This window comes from Saccostrea echinata, unplaced genomic scaffold (assembly GCF_033153115.1).
Source record: "Saccostrea echinata isolate AGI-Se365-2 ecotype Australia unplaced genomic scaffold, CSIRO_AGI_Sech_v1 ptg000054l, whole genome shotgun sequence".
In the NCBI taxonomy this organism is placed as follows: Eukaryota; Metazoa; Mollusca; class Bivalvia; order Ostreida; family Ostreidae; genus Saccostrea; species Saccostrea echinata.
This window is the reverse complement of record NW_026889803.1, coordinates 61,822,208-61,838,026: the sequence shown is the minus strand read 5'-3', so window position 1 is coordinate 61,838,026 and position 15,819 is coordinate 61,822,208. Positions and strand designations below refer to the sequence as shown.

The following is a 15,819-nucleotide window of genomic DNA, read 5'->3' as shown; positions in this document are numbered from 1 at the left end:
TAGATTTCACTCGCATAGTAAGTGTCGCACATTAAATAAAAAGTCTACTTTTATTTTCTATAAACAGCCATGAAATAGCAAAAACGTGAGTACGGTGGCGTTTCCGGTTGGCGGATCTAAGTTACTCGCAGTTTTTAATGAAACTGACAACAAGCAATCGTTTATTTATTTCATAAAACGTTATCACTTTATTATTCAATCAAAACTTGATTTAAATGATATAAAAGAAATAAGTTGTGATAACCAATTAAAAAGGGAAATGTGCAAATCATTTTTATCATTCGCCAATCTTAATATTGACGGAAGCTTCTAGAACATCATGTAGCATCGAGCCCGATGTTAAAAAGAAAAACGAGGCGATTGTACATGTAGCTGCATGAACATAAAAAAAGCTTTTGTGTGAATGGTCATTGAAGTAATGGTAAATCATTGATAACACTATAAGTTGTGAATATATTTATATATCGAAAGACTATTACATATATGTAGTAGGTTTTTCTAATAAATTTATCGGTAAAATTTGTATTTTCCTTACTGAGAGCATCGTGGCAACGAACCCGAAGTACAATTTGTACTTCGTAATAAACTTGCTTACATGAAAAAAGAAAATTAATGAATAAGGTATTGTTCAAATATAATTAGAGCTGTTACATTTTGTGCTTTAATCAATACATTTCAGTTTTGTTTTCTGAATGCAGTCTTTTGTATCAAATACTCGGCCTATTCATAGGGCGTTAAACAGCTAATTTTTACACAGGTACTTGGGTCTTGGTATATAAATATGTATGTACCGGGTACCTTATTGATATGTAAAAAAGGTAAAGTACATTTTTTACATATCAATAAGGTACATACATATTTATAAACCAAGACCCAAGTACCTATGACCCCCCCCCCCCAAAAAAATCAATTTATCAAATATCAAATATTATTTATATTCACTCTTTTTATCCTTGGCGGAAATGAAATAAGAACATCTGAAGTACAATATCCATAACATTGTATAACAGGTTTCACAATAAATGTCAATTAAATGATATTGTTATTTTTCAAGATTTTACAAAAAGGGGGTGGGGGTGGAGGCGTACATTTACTTCCTGTGGGATTTTGAACAAAGTATTCCTTCTATAAGCCTGTAGGCTGTCAGTAGAAACTACAATATATTTTCTGTCGGTAGTGGTGTAAATTCAATTCCCCGCGCTTGCGCGGGATTTCATCTAGTATACATTATAAGAGAGAAAGGTATGCCACTCCGGTTTGTTTACGTTATACCCCCACTGGACTTTCTGGGTTTAAAAACATATATTTATTTTATTTTAACCTAAAATGTCGGTTCACACTGTCGCTACATATATTTCTATCTTAGTTCATTCTATCGGATTGACTCTGCATCTCGTAAGAATCCCACAATTTCTCCTTAAAGAACATTGCAGTAAGTGCGTTGAAAAATCCTTAGGTAAACGCAACGGAAGTACACCAAGAATGTATAACTTATTACGATAACGTCCGAGAGAGTTTTGGCCTGACGTAATAATCTCTCTCGGGTATTATCATAATAGGTAATATATTCTCTATGCACTTCCGTTGCGTTTACCTAAGGATTTTTCAACGCACTGACTGCTATCACAGGTACTTGTGGACAGGACCCCCCCCCCCCAATTCAACCCCGATGTGTGTTGGACATTTTTTTTTCACAAATTATATTTATTACACTTATTCACCATGTGTACCATAGGAAAAAATCGTGAAAACCCCAAAATAATCGTTCCACACAAAAATACCCCACTATACATAATAAGAGAGAAAGGTATGCCACTCAGGTTTGTTTACGTTGTAACCCCACTGGTCTTTCTGGGTTTAAAAACATATATTTATTTTAACCTAACGGTTCACAGTCTCTACCTATATTTTTATATTATATTACTTTTATAAGTTCATGCTATCGGATTGACTTTGCATCAGTACGAATCCCACAATTTCTCCTTAAACAGCATAGCAGTCAGTTGAAAAATCCTTAGGTAAACGCAACGGAAGTGCATAGAGAATATATTACCGAGAGAGATTATTACGTCGGGCCAAAACTCTCTCAGACGTTATCGTAATAAGTTATACATTCTTGGTGTACTTCCGTTGCGTTTACCTAAGGATTTTTCAACGCACTTACTGCAATGTTCTTTAAGGAGAAATTGTGGGATTCTTACGAGATGCAGAGTCAATCCGATAGAATGAACTAAGATAGAAATATATGTAGAGACAGTGTGAACCGACATTTTAGGTTAAAATAAAATAAATATATGTTTTTAAACCCAGAAAGACCAGTGGGGGTACAACGTAAACAAACCGGAGTGGCATACCTTTCTCTCTATAATGCAATGAGGCATTTTTTGTGTGGAACGATTATTTTGGGGTTTTCACGATTTTTTCCTATGGTACACATGATGAATAAGTGCAATAAATATAATTTGTAAAAAAAAAAAAAAAAAAAAAAATGTCCATCAAGCCCCGGGGTTGAATATCGCGGGGGGGGGGGGGGGGGGGGTCCTGTCCACAAGTACCTGTGGTTCAAACAAAGCGAATTATGTGTTAAGAACGTCCATTGGACACATATACTGAACCTCCTAAATGTTAGATATTGATTAAGGTAGTCCGCTCCTCAGGTTCTGAAAATCAGCTTTTTTAAAAGTAATTGAAAATACTCACAAAAATGTCTGTGATTTCACATAGTAACGTGAATTTACCCATGGAATTTCTTCAAAGTTCATCGTTATAGTTAGTCATATCATATAGAGAAAAATTATCAAATCTCAAATACATTTTCAGGAAATGCGAATAAAAACACCAGTTATGCATTTTCTAATTGAAAATTGATCAACAAATATAATTTAGGATAGAAAGATATAGGTATCCAGGCATTTAGAAAATTGCATCGTTTTTATGCTTGTACAGTATTTTAGTTTTTCTTTTTACTTCAATTGTTATATAATACACAGTGTAAAAAGCTTAAGCTAACATTACAAGACATCACATATCACACCTAATTTCATATCATGCTAATAAGCAGTGGTATCTAATGCTAGACTAAAGGAAATTCGATTTCTCTAAAAATGAATTCATTTTTTCTTTTATGGGGTACAAATGTCAACTTTTTACAAGACCGTTTCTAAGACTTCAAAGAACCTTGAATCATATTAAGATGCATAAAATGATAAGATCTCAATTTCAAGCTTCATTTTGAGACTTTTTAAATAAAATAATAAATTCAAGAGTTATCCTTCCTGGCTGAGGATCGGATATCCTTAACCGAGTAAATTAATTAATCTGACATTCATTCTGCCCGTTTGGATTAGCACATTATGAACGTATAATTAATTTTGTAATCGATGAAAAAAAAATGAGAATTTGACCCCGCGAAAAACGGCTGGATCTTATTTTTGCACGTCATTTGAAACTGGACATTTTTTGAACTTGTAATCCATTTATTCGCTACAAAGCATGCAGTTTGATATCAACCTTAATGAAATATCTTAAATCCATAAGAAAATCACATTATTTTGATATATTAACATTTGCTGTGATTTTCTAAAAAAAAAAAAAAAAAAAAAAAAACCTACTATAACATTAATTTGAATGCCTTTTTTTGTATACTCACGCATAGAAACTCGCGCTAAAGTGAAGTCACAATGAGGCCATATTGCGAGTATGGTTTTGAAATCATCGGTGGGTTTATTATTAATAGGTCTGGTACTAAAATTGTGAAATGGCACCAACATCGCGCTAAACATCTTTAACATATGATAATGTGCTGATCTTGAATTTCTTGATTATACTTTGGTTGATCCAAAAGAAATGTTACAACTGCTATAAAATTTTTAATAATCGAAAGTTTTCATCAAATCTTAACATACTAATACCTCTATCTATTTTAACTTTTGCCTTTTAATTTCATTCAGATATATGCAAAACTTTATATTTAAGTACACACAGCTTTATGTCCCGTCTATCACCGCCCGTTAATAATGTAACTACGTTTCTCTTCGACACTAATTTTGAATCTAATGAACAAGACGGTTTAAGCAAAATACTAGAAGCAGTAAATATTATTGAAAAGAAACACCCGAGAGGTAAAAAGAAATGCTGATGAAAATGAGTGCCAAAAAGTAACCTCACAACGACGGCGGTACATTCTTGCCGTGTGGGATAGTCAAAACCTAACGTTGTGTTTATCTTAATATTTTAAAAAGTATTTTATCGAATGAAATTTTAATACATTTTATATAATGAAATTTTATACAATGAAATTTTAATACAAAAAATCAAAAAAGATAAGGACAGGACATTAGTATGTCAAATTTTGTTAATATTAAACATCTGATTACTATAAGTATTAAACATCTGATTACTATAAGTATTAAACATCTGATTACTATAAGTATTAAAGATTTGATAGCAGTTGGGCTTACTTTTGGATCAACTTTCGTAACAGAGATTAAAACTATCTGCGAACTTTTTGAACAACCCTCATATTTACTATATACAATATAAATATCAATTCATTTCAGAGTTATATTTCTATCAATCATTGTGTGTCTTGTTTAAAACAAATCTAACATTTCATGACAAAAGAATTATATTAAACTGCTAAAACGCAAACACAAGTCAAAGTTGATCAGTTGTCAAAACATTTATTTGCTGATCCAGAATTATGTTACCATAACAAGACTCCCTCTGTTTATAAACAGATCCTGATAAATGAAGTCACATGAACAATTGCTTATTTTACATGGTCTAGTTGTATGTCATATATCTAGGAGTGGAACTAAACTTAGCGTATGCCTTAATCACTTTGTTCACTGCTTCTAAAAAGTCTTTTTCGGTGGCCATTTTCCTTCTAGCTCTAATGGCAAACATACCAGCTTCAGTACAAACACTGCGGATTTCAGCTCCTATAAAACAGTATAATCAATCACTACAAGGATCAGAACTACAACAGGTTCTAACTGACACCATATACTTTTTATAATACATGGGCGGATCTAGAGGAGGTGGGGTAGGGTCCCCCCCCCCATGATCCATAGTTAAGAATGTTTTTTCTTAGTGTAGTCTACTTATGTGCCAAATAATATTAAAATCAGACCAAAACTGTAGGAGAAGTAGTGTTTTGAAAGTTTTCCACAGATATTTCTATTTTTAGAAACCATGGCAACACCGTTCATCAAAATCAAAAACTGTTAAATAGAATTATGTATCTTAGTGTAGTCTACTTGTGTGCCAAGTTAGATTGAAATCAGACTAAAACTGCAGGAGGAGAAATTAATTGAAAGTAATTAAAAGAAACTTCTATTTTTGTAACCAACGCAACACAGATCATCTAAATCCCCCCTTCAAAAAAAATATGTATCTTAGTGTGGTCTACATGTGTGCCAAGTTATATTGAAATCAGACCAAAACTGTAGGAGAAGTAGTGATTTGAAGTTATTTCACAGAAATTTCTATCTTCTGTAACCATGGCAACACTGTTCATTGAAAAAACTGATGCACTATGCAAAATCAGACCAAAACTGTAGGGGGAAAGGCATTTTGAAACATTGTTTACAGATATATGGACAGACAGATGGACTCTCACCAATAGAGCTAAAAGATGTTACCATTCAATAACTGTTGTAAATGCTAATGTCATGTTATTTTTATATTGTCACTAACCTGTGCTGTTGGGACACAGTCTAGCCAGTAGTTCGTATCTGATGTCTTTTTCTACACTCATAGATCTGGCATGGATCTTAAATATGTGAGATCTTCCCTACAAAGGAAATACATATATTGATTTAAATATTTTCACTTTTTCTGCTGACAAAAAAATATATATTTCTGCCAACAGAAAAAAAAATTATTTAATTCTTCTCTACCACTAGATGTGGGTGAACAAATTCTATTTTTATTTAATTCTCCTCAACCTCTAGATGTGGGAGAACAAATTCTATTTTTATTTAATTCTCCTCTACCACTAGATGTGGGAGAACAAATTCTGTTTTTATATAATTCTCCTATACCTCTAGATCTGGTAGACCAAATTCTATTTTCCTGTCCAAACGCCCGGGTCTCATCAGTGCAGGATCCAGGGTGTCTGGTCTGTTAGTTGCCATGAGAACTTTAATGTTACCACGGGGATCAAAACCATCTAGCTGGTTGATTAACTCTAGCATTGTCCTCTGGACTTCATTGTCACCCCCAGCTCCATCATCAAAACGAGCACCTGTCCCAAAAATACATCATATCACATTCTTTTTTACACAGAAGCTTTATACAATTAATCCCTTAAACCAGATGATATCAGTCATGGAATAAAATTTTTATGTCCTTCATTTTGTTTTCGAACACTGTGTGATGTCTTTCATATGTGTGTATAATATTTGTAACCATTTCAAGGTTGAGGTAAAAGAAAAGAAAAGTAGATAAAATCGCATCAAAAAATTATTTTTCAATGACTATACCTCCAACAGCATCTATTTCATCAAAGAAAATAATGCAGGCTTTTTTGTTTCTGGCCATTTCAAACAGTTCACGTACCATTCTGGCACCCTACAATATTAACGTTAAAATCCATTCAATATCTCAGGTTCTTCCTTTTAAGTTTGAAATTTTGATGTGGAAAGTCTAAACATCTATCTTACCTCCCCGACATATTTCTGCACAAGTTCTGAACCGATGACTCGGATAAAGCAGGCATCTGTGCGGTTGGCCACAGCTCGGGCACACAATGTTTTGCCTGTTCCTGGTGGTCCAAATAACAATACACCCTTTGGGGGCTCAATGCCCAAGTTAACAAAACGTTCGGGCTAAAAAAAAAAAATACCAAATTTTCCTTCTATCAATTTTTTAATTTTAACTACATTCAATACATAATGTACTTCTAGGCATGTCTAAAAAGATATTGAAATAGCTCATATAAGCCATAAGCCTCTGGATAATGCATGACAAACTCTGGAATATGATGGTGGAATAGAATAAGATTATTATCATAATGGTCCTTTGGTGTGGAGTAATTTGTGTGCTACATCTTATAACCATTTTTATCTTCAAATGAATAAAATAAAATTTCTCTCATGCAATTGTGCAGTGCCAAAAAAAAAAAAAAAAAAAACAAGAGGCCCAAGGGCCTTAACAGTCACCTGAGTATAATACAACAATTTAGAGGATCCATAGAGTATAAAATGAACTGAAAGGTGAAGCTTTGTTGCCCAAAAGCAAGAAATATAGGATGATCAGGATCAACAAAATAATTAGTCTAGCATTCAGTAACAGTTCATAAATTAGGTTCTAATCTGTTCCCCATTTATCACCATCACCATACAGTATATTAACAAATTATCAGTTCTTCTATACTATTTTAATTCCTTGTTCAAAACTCTTACATTGGCCTTTCTTGGTCTTTGATGAACATTTAATAAGACAAGTTATTTTGTCTCATTTTTATTTATCTATTACTTAAAAGTCTAACTGATCATTAAAACTATGAAAGTACTTTTTATATTATACAATAAAAATTCTTGCATAATTCTCTTATTCTATTAACCTTTCAAGTACATTATTTACAGTGATTAATTATCAAAAGTAAATGGCAAAGGGGAATAACTCCTCTCAGAAGAATACAAATTAATAGAGCCCTTGCCAAGACCAGAACACTTGACCAAATGGTCCGGATGTTCAAAAATCTGGTAAAAAATACCCTTCCTTATTAAAACATTTACTCCTTTTGCCTCTGATATGCCCAGGTGCAGAGAAGATTTTTAAAGAAATAACGCATTTTTACTACAGATTCACTATATTATCAATAGAGCCCCCCTCCCCACCGAGAAACACCAGAGCCTCTGACCCTGGGACCAGAAGTTTGCTCATTATAAGTAATCACTTTGTTTATCTGCTTAACACTAAGAAGCAGACAGGATTATTAAATAGAATTAATGCATTTTCACTATATTATCAAGAGCCCCACCCTTACACCAGCACATCTGACCCAGGGTTCATGCAATTCACTACTCTGAAAGAAGCACTCTTGCTCATCATAACTATACACATAGCTTCTTTGCTTTTTAACCAGAAGCAGAAAGGAATATTTACAAAGAAATTTTGCTTTTTCACTATCTAATCAATAGAGCCCCCCCCCCCTTTTCACCAGAGCCCTTGACCCAGGGGCCATGAAATTCATAATTTTGGAAGAAGCATCCTTGCATATCATAACAATGTACTTAGTTTGTTTAAATAATACCCAGGGGCAGAGAAGAATATTTTCAAAGAAATAAATCACCTTCACTATAGGATCTATATAGCCCTGCCCTAGCACCAGAACCCCTGTCCCTGGGGCCATGAATTTCACAATTTTGGAAGAGGCATCCTTGCTTATCATTACAATGTACTTAGTTTGTTTAAATAATACCCAGGAGCAGAGAAGAAGATTTTCAAAGAAATAATACATTTTCACTATATAATAAATAGAGCCCCACCCTAACACTAGAACCCCTGAACCAGGGGCCATGAAATTCACAATTTTGGAAGAGGCATTCTTTCTCATCATAACTATGTACTTACTTAGTTTATTTAATACCTAGGAGCAGAGAAGAAGATTTTCAAAGAAATAATGCACTTTCACTATATGATCTATATAGCCCCGCCCTTACATCAGAACCCCTGTCCCTGGGGCCATGAATTTCACAATTTTGGAAGAGGCATCCTTGCTTATCATTACAATGTACTTAGTTTGTTTAAATAATACCCAGGAGCAGAGAAGAAGATTTTCAAAGAAATAATGCATTTTCACTATATAATAAATAGAGCCCCACCCTAACACTAGAACCCCTGATCCAGGGGCCATGGAATTCACAATTTTGGAAGAGGCATCATTGCTTATCATAACTTTGTTTTTAGTTTGTTTAAATAATACCCAGGAGTAGAGAAGAATATTTTCAAAGAAATAATGCACTTTCACTATATGATCTATATAGCCCCGCCCTTACACCAGAACCCCTGACCCTGGGGCCATGAAATTCACAATTTTGGAAAAGGCATTCTTTCTCATCATAACTATGTACTTACTTAGTTTATTTAATACCTAGGAGCAGAGAAGAAGATTTTCAAAGAAATAATGCACTTTCACTATATGATCTATATAGCCCCGCCCTTACATCAGAACCCCTGTCCCTGGGGCCATGAATTTCACAATTTTGGAAGAGGCATCCTTGCTTATCATTACAATGTACTTAGTTTGTTGAAATAATACCCAGGAGCAGAGAAGAAGATTTTCAAAGAAATAATGCATTTTCACTATATAATAAATAGAGCCCCACCCTAACACTAGAAACCCTGATCCAGGGGCCATGAAATTCACAATTTTGGAAGAGGCATCATTGCTTATCATAACTATGTTTTTAGTTTGTTTAAATAATACACAGGAGTAGAGAAGAATATTTTCAAAGAAATAATGCACTTTTACTATTTGATCTATATAGCCCCGCCCTTACACCAGAACCCCTGACCCTGGGGCCATGAAATTCACAATTTTGAAAAAGGCATTCTTTCTCATCATAACTATGTACTTAGTTAGTTTATTTAATACCTAGGAGCAGAGAAGAAGATTTTCAAAGAAATAATGCACTTTCACTATATGATCTATATAGCCCCGCCCTTACACCAGAACCCCTGACCCTGGGGCCATGAAATTCACAATTTTGGAAAAGGCATTCTTGCTCATCATAACTATTTACTTAATTAGTTTATTAAATACCCAGGAGCAGAGAAGAAGATTTTCAAAGAAATAATGCATTTTCACTATATAATCAACAGAGCCCCGCCCTAACACCAGAAACCCTGACCCTGGGGCCATGAAATTCACAATTTTGGATAAGGCACTCTTGCTCTTCATAACTATGTACTTAGTTAGTTTATTTGATTCCCAGGAGCAGAGAATATTTTCAAAGAAATAATGCACTTTCACTATATGACCTACATAGCCCCATCCTAGCACCAGAACCACTGACCCTGGGGCCATGAATTTCACAATTTTGGTAGAGGGCTCAATGCTTATTACAATCATGCCAACTGTTTGACTGCTTGATGTCCAGGAGTAAAGAAGATTTTTAAAGACTGCATTAATTTTGGTAGTTTTAGCCCCACCCCTCAGGCCCCAGGGGGGCAGGGACCATGAAATTCACAATTTTTGTTCCCCTTCACCCATAAATGCTATATGCCAAATTTGGTTGAAATTGGTTGAGCGGTTTCAGAGAAGAAGCTGAAAATTTTCAAATGTTAACGCACATCGCACGACGCACGACGACAGACAAAAACGGATAGCAATAGGTCACCTGAGTGACTCAGGTGACCTAAAAATCAGGAATCCCTGACCACATTTTGACAGCATTTTTGATACTCCCATCAGTAAAACGTTTAACAAATCAAGATGATCCAGACTAGTGGTCTATTTAAAAATTCCAAATATGGCCATCGAGTAAATAGGTTAAGGCCTCAAGATTAAGTTTGGTCATGTATCACATTTATTTTTGAGAAAACTGGCTTAAGAACCAAGTCATTAAATTTTTTAGGCCTAAGGACTTAAATTTGTTTAAACAAATTGTAAAATTTGTAACAAATTAAATTTGTTAACTCTTTACCCCTTAATGTCACAATCTGACGCACTGGCCAAGTCTGACAATTCGTAATTAGTTTTATCAAATTCAAAAAAATTTTTGAAAGGTCTACATAGGCTTCAGTACTAGTACTTAGAGGGTTTCCACAATTACTTTGATATTACTTTGACATGATATGACTAACATGTGGGTTTCCACCACTTCCTGTTACTTCAATATTTAATACTTTGACATGGTGTAACTTATATGTAGTAATGGGGTTTCTATCACTACCTGTTACTTTGTTATTACTTTGTCTGGTGTAACTTACATGTAGTAAGGAGGTTTCCATCACTTTCTGCTGTAACTTAGATATTACTTTGTCATGATGTGACTTACATGTAGTAATGGGGTTTCCATCACTTTCCTGTTACTCAGATATTACTTTGACATGGTGTAATTTACATGTAGTAATGGGGTTTCCATCACTTTCCTGTTACTCAGATATTACTTTGACATGGTGTAATTTACATGTAGTAATGGGGTTTCCATCACTTTCCTGTTACTTTGATATTACTTTGTCATGATGTAACTTACATGTAGAAATGGGGTTTCCACCACTTCCTGTTACTTAGATATTACTTTGTCATGGTGTAATGTACATGTAGAAATGGGGTTTCCACCACTTCCTGTTACTTAGATATTACTTTGTCATGGTGTAATATACATGTAGAAATGGGGTTTCCACCACTTCCTGTTACTTAGGTATTACTTTGTCATTCATGAAGTAACTTACATGTAGTAATGGGGTTTCCACCACTTCCCTAAGCTTGTCAATCTGTTCCTTACATCCTCCCACATCACTGTATGTCACATCTGGCTTCTCCTCCACTTGCATCATTGTGACTGAAGGGTCAATCTTTGGGGGTAGAGGAATGTGGATTTGATATTTGTTTCTGTCCACTCTGTAAAGAAATAGAGTTAGTAGATTCATATACTAAGTGGATTAATAAATTACTTGAGGATTTTTTTTACCTGGGAGAACCCAGCATCACATTTTAACATGTACAAGAAATTCCACATATGCAAACACAATTTTTTTTCTGTTTTTGTATTTAATTAAGAAGAATTGTGGCCCTACCCCACCCTCATTCCTTCCTCTATGTCAGTAGGTGCCACCTGGTCCCCTAGATCCACCACAAACTTGGCAAACTGCTTAACATTTATGATATATTTGGGGTCATCTGAGTCTGCATTTATGATTTTTGTACACCTGGCTACTTGTAATGGCTGTTCACCTGTAAGGTAAAGGATGGAGACAATTTTCATTTAAGAAATAGGACGAGATTTTCAATAATTAGTATGACAGCAATTTTTTAAACATCATTGTAATCTTCAGTTGATAAAATTGAAATAATGAACTTACTTTGAAGTGTCTGTTTGTCTGCAGCTAAATCCCAAAGAGCAGGAGGGGCTAGTCCTGTATCTGACTCCTTGATTCCTAAGATGTACATTAAACCAAAATTAAGGTACAGATATACTAATGTGTTACTATTTGTAGATTTAACTTAATAAATCATATGCAAAATGTAGCAAATGACATTTTTACAGACTTAAATTTTTGCAGATTCAAAAAAAAAAAACATCCCAATTGCTAAATAGTTGACTTCATAACACATAAAACTCTTCTAAACAAAGACTTATAACAAAACATGATGCTGTTTACCTGCTAATTCATTGACCTTTTTGACCCCATTTTGAATATCTTCCTCCACACTTTTTATGGCTTTACTATACTGCCCTACTCCCTGTTGACAAAAAAGAAAAAAAATATAATAAACTACAGAAAAACAACATTATACCTGTCTATGTATAATTTCTTTAATCTTTAGCAAGAAATCTATGGGCCAATAAAAGACAATGATTGATGGAAACATTTTGAAAGGAATACATTTGACTGTATGCAACTGCACGCAGTACTTAAAGAAGCCTGCAGAATATGACATTCAGATTGTAGGTTAAATATCTGACTTTTTTGTCCAAACACAAGATAATTATAAAGTATGAGCATATAAATTTAGTGACATGATTTAAAAACATGAATCCTGTTATAGAAGGATTCATTTACATGTAAAATGTAAACAAACAGTGATGTATGCAGTCATGCAATATGCGTTTCTGAAATGAAAATCTCAAAACATACAAATCTACAAGCTTCAGGACAAAGCTTTTCCATTGATTTGATTTTAAAGTGATCTTCACTGATTTTATGCAGATCACCAAATTTTTGTGACATCTTATTTTTGTGAGATAGCTATTTAATATTTATTGCCAAGAAAATAAAATCACAAATGTTGGTTCTTGTTGTACAATGTATATATTAATCTTTTATAATACAAGTATACATTATTGAAAGAATGAAATTTTTTGCAAGCAGTCGGTCTCACATACCAGGAAATTATATGGAAATAAAGTTCTCGAGAATTAATGTTATTTACAATATTTAGATTTTCCTATATCATACATGTAGGTTAGCATATCATACATGTAGGTTAGCAGATTCAAATTTTATTTACTTACATATGTTTTCAGTAAGGCAATATCCCCTTCATCCAAAGCTGAAAAATAAAATAAAATTAATACAGTTTTTATGCAATTTTTGCTTTGATCCTTTTTCAAACCAACAAAATACATTAACATCAACTCATTATTAGTGTTGAATTCCTTTACTTTAAAAGAACTGGTAAAAAAGAAGCTATAAGCCAATCAATATATCATCATATTAATACATTCAAACCTTGTTATCTCAAACTCGATGGGACCTAGAAAAAACTTCGAGATATTTGAGGCTTCCAGATATTGAGGGTAAAACACTTAAAGATAAAGTGCTTGGGACTTCCAAATCACTTTGACATATCCATGGTATTCAAGATATCCGTGTTCGAGATAATGAACTGCAACTGTTTGAACCCATCAGAGCTCAAATATAAAATTGGTCCAATTGTCTGTCTCCAGTTCTTTTTTTAATCGGACATGTCAATCTCCAGACACACTTGTTCGATCGGACAAGTTACTTGTACCACCATAGAATAATGTTTATATGATTTTAAACAAGAGGCCCATGGGCCACATTACTCACCTGAGCACTTTGGCTAGGGAAAAGAAGAATTCAGTTCAGTACTGAAAAGTTTAGATATAAATGTGGTTCCAACATTTGATCTGATTTAAAAAAAAAAAAAATCATTTCCCACAACATAATACAGTGTATGTTACAATCTAAGGGCTCAGTCAATGACTCAATCGTTGCCAGATATTTTTAATAAACGAGGGTGATCAAGATTATATGTTACAAATACTGCTTGTGTATTTTTTCAGAAATAATCTTTGTAAGTCAAATTAAGAATTATACTTCATTCATTTCTAAGCAGCAGAGAATCCCCTGGCAGATATTTTAAGATATATGGGCCACGTGGCTGTGTGTGTTCAAGCAAAAGGTGATTTCCTGTCCTAAATTCACACCTTTGTGTGCATTAAAGAAACAAAGGGACTAATCAGCATGCACTGAATAAACAGAGCAGCTAGTGAATCTTACCACGTACTATAGATAGTTTTCGATAGACACATGATTTAAGCAAGAGTTATTTCCCCTTAGTCACCATATTGGAGGTGTACAAGCCCGAATTCCTTCATTACTCAACCAATTTCAACTTGTCATACTGGGAAATCGGGTAAAAATTGTACAATTTTTCTTTCAAATTTATGTTAAAACAAGCTTCCTTTAATTCGTAATTTTAGTATTTTAAAGATTTTTGCCTTTATATTTCTGCCATATGAGGATAAAATTGAATGCTCAAATAGGAAAATTTGCTAGATAGACCTCCAAGATGGCGACCAAGGGAAGTAACTCGCAGGGAAAATACGTCATACGAAAACTATCTATTGGGCATATTTATTTATTTTTGGCAAGCAAAAAAGGGCATGGTGCTGGATAAAAGGGCATGGTACTGAGAAAAACATGATGGCACCACACCATATGCTAGTTAGCTTTAGATTTAACACTTAGTCTACTGTATATTTGTTGAATTTCTGATATCAAAAATATTGATTTTGTGATATCAAAAAATCAAACTGAATTTCTGAGATAACAAAATGATTTTTTGATATCAGAAATTCTTATTTTTGATATCAGAAAATACCTTAAAAATATTAAAACATAGGTAATCAAAGATTACGAAGCTCACCTCGATGAATGTTATTTATAAGTAAGACAAATTTCACATCATATTTTTTTTCTAGTTAGTGTACATCCCAAGATCAATATCCATGCAAGCTTTGTTGAAGTAGGACTAATAGTTACTTGGGAATGGACCTGCTCCGAGAACTTTAAACCTGGTCACTTATCTGGAAAATTTAGGTCAGATCCAGCATCCGAAGCAAGTGTGGTAGTGTCCATCCCTAGATGCATCATCCATGAAAGTTTGTTCCAGGTAGGGCTTATAGTTACTTGGAAATGGACCTGCTCCTAAAACTTGAACCGGGACGCCGACACTAATGCCGAAGCAGGGAGTATAGCATAAGCTCATCTCGACTTCATCGAGGTGAGCTAAAAATATTAAAAGGGTTCATACTACTTTAACTTATATGAAATCTCTGCTTTAGCAAAAACAAAAAACAAAAAAAAAAATTCCAGGTTACAATGCTACTCTAACTTCCATCTGTTTGTTAAGACAGTATATCTTATTCAAAAGTTTACATGCATAATAAGTCTCTAAGGTTATCTTTGAGTTGAGTTGACTACAAACTAAATAGGTGTGTGGAACATAACAACATTATGAAATTTATGAAATTTAAAATAAAACTTTCCCATTTCAATGAACAGATGAATACAATATTTCTTTTCAACACAGTATGCTGAAAGTTTTTGTATTGATCCAAGCAATGCTTAGAAATAGCAAGTTTGCATATTCTTAAAATTACAAAATGAAACGCATTTATCTCCAAAAAATTCAAAACAACTGAGAAAATTCTGTCTAACCAGTTCAGTAGGGAATAGATAATGTAGTTACAGTACTGATTTTCGTTCATTTGTATTTCGTACCTTGTATGGGCTTTTCGTCCTCTTTGTCATCTTTAGTTTTTCTCTGGTCTGCTCCTAAATGATCTGGCATTGTCTATGTAAAAAAAAATATCCGAATCTGAAAAATGT

The 15,819-nt window shown here is 33.8% G+C and overlaps 1 protein-coding gene and 1 long non-coding RNA gene across 2 annotated transcripts in view; one reads left to right on the top strand and one right to left on the bottom strand.

Annotated features, from left to right (window-relative positions):
• The window catches only part of LOC133171528 (uncharacterized), a 213,946-nt gene that overhangs the window by 140,639 nt on the left and 57,488 nt on the right, over positions 1 to 15,819 (top strand). The window lies entirely within an intron of this gene.
• Positions 4,667 to 15,818, bottom strand: LOC133205273 (26S proteasome regulatory subunit 7). The gene is made up of 11 exons (XM_061341046.1): positions 15,712 to 15,818; positions 13,194 to 13,231; positions 12,340 to 12,421; positions 12,040 to 12,114; positions 11,755 to 11,911; positions 11,410 to 11,578; positions 6,669 to 6,833; positions 6,489 to 6,576; positions 6,048 to 6,250; positions 5,701 to 5,797; positions 4,667 to 4,943 (listed from the first exon to the last, which is right to left on the bottom strand). The coding sequence occupies exons 1-11, from the start codon at positions 15,779 to 15,781 to the stop codon at positions 4,786 to 4,788; spliced, it is 1,302 nt and encodes a 433-aa protein (XP_061197030.1). The 5' UTR covers positions 15,782 to 15,818; the 3' UTR covers positions 4,667 to 4,785.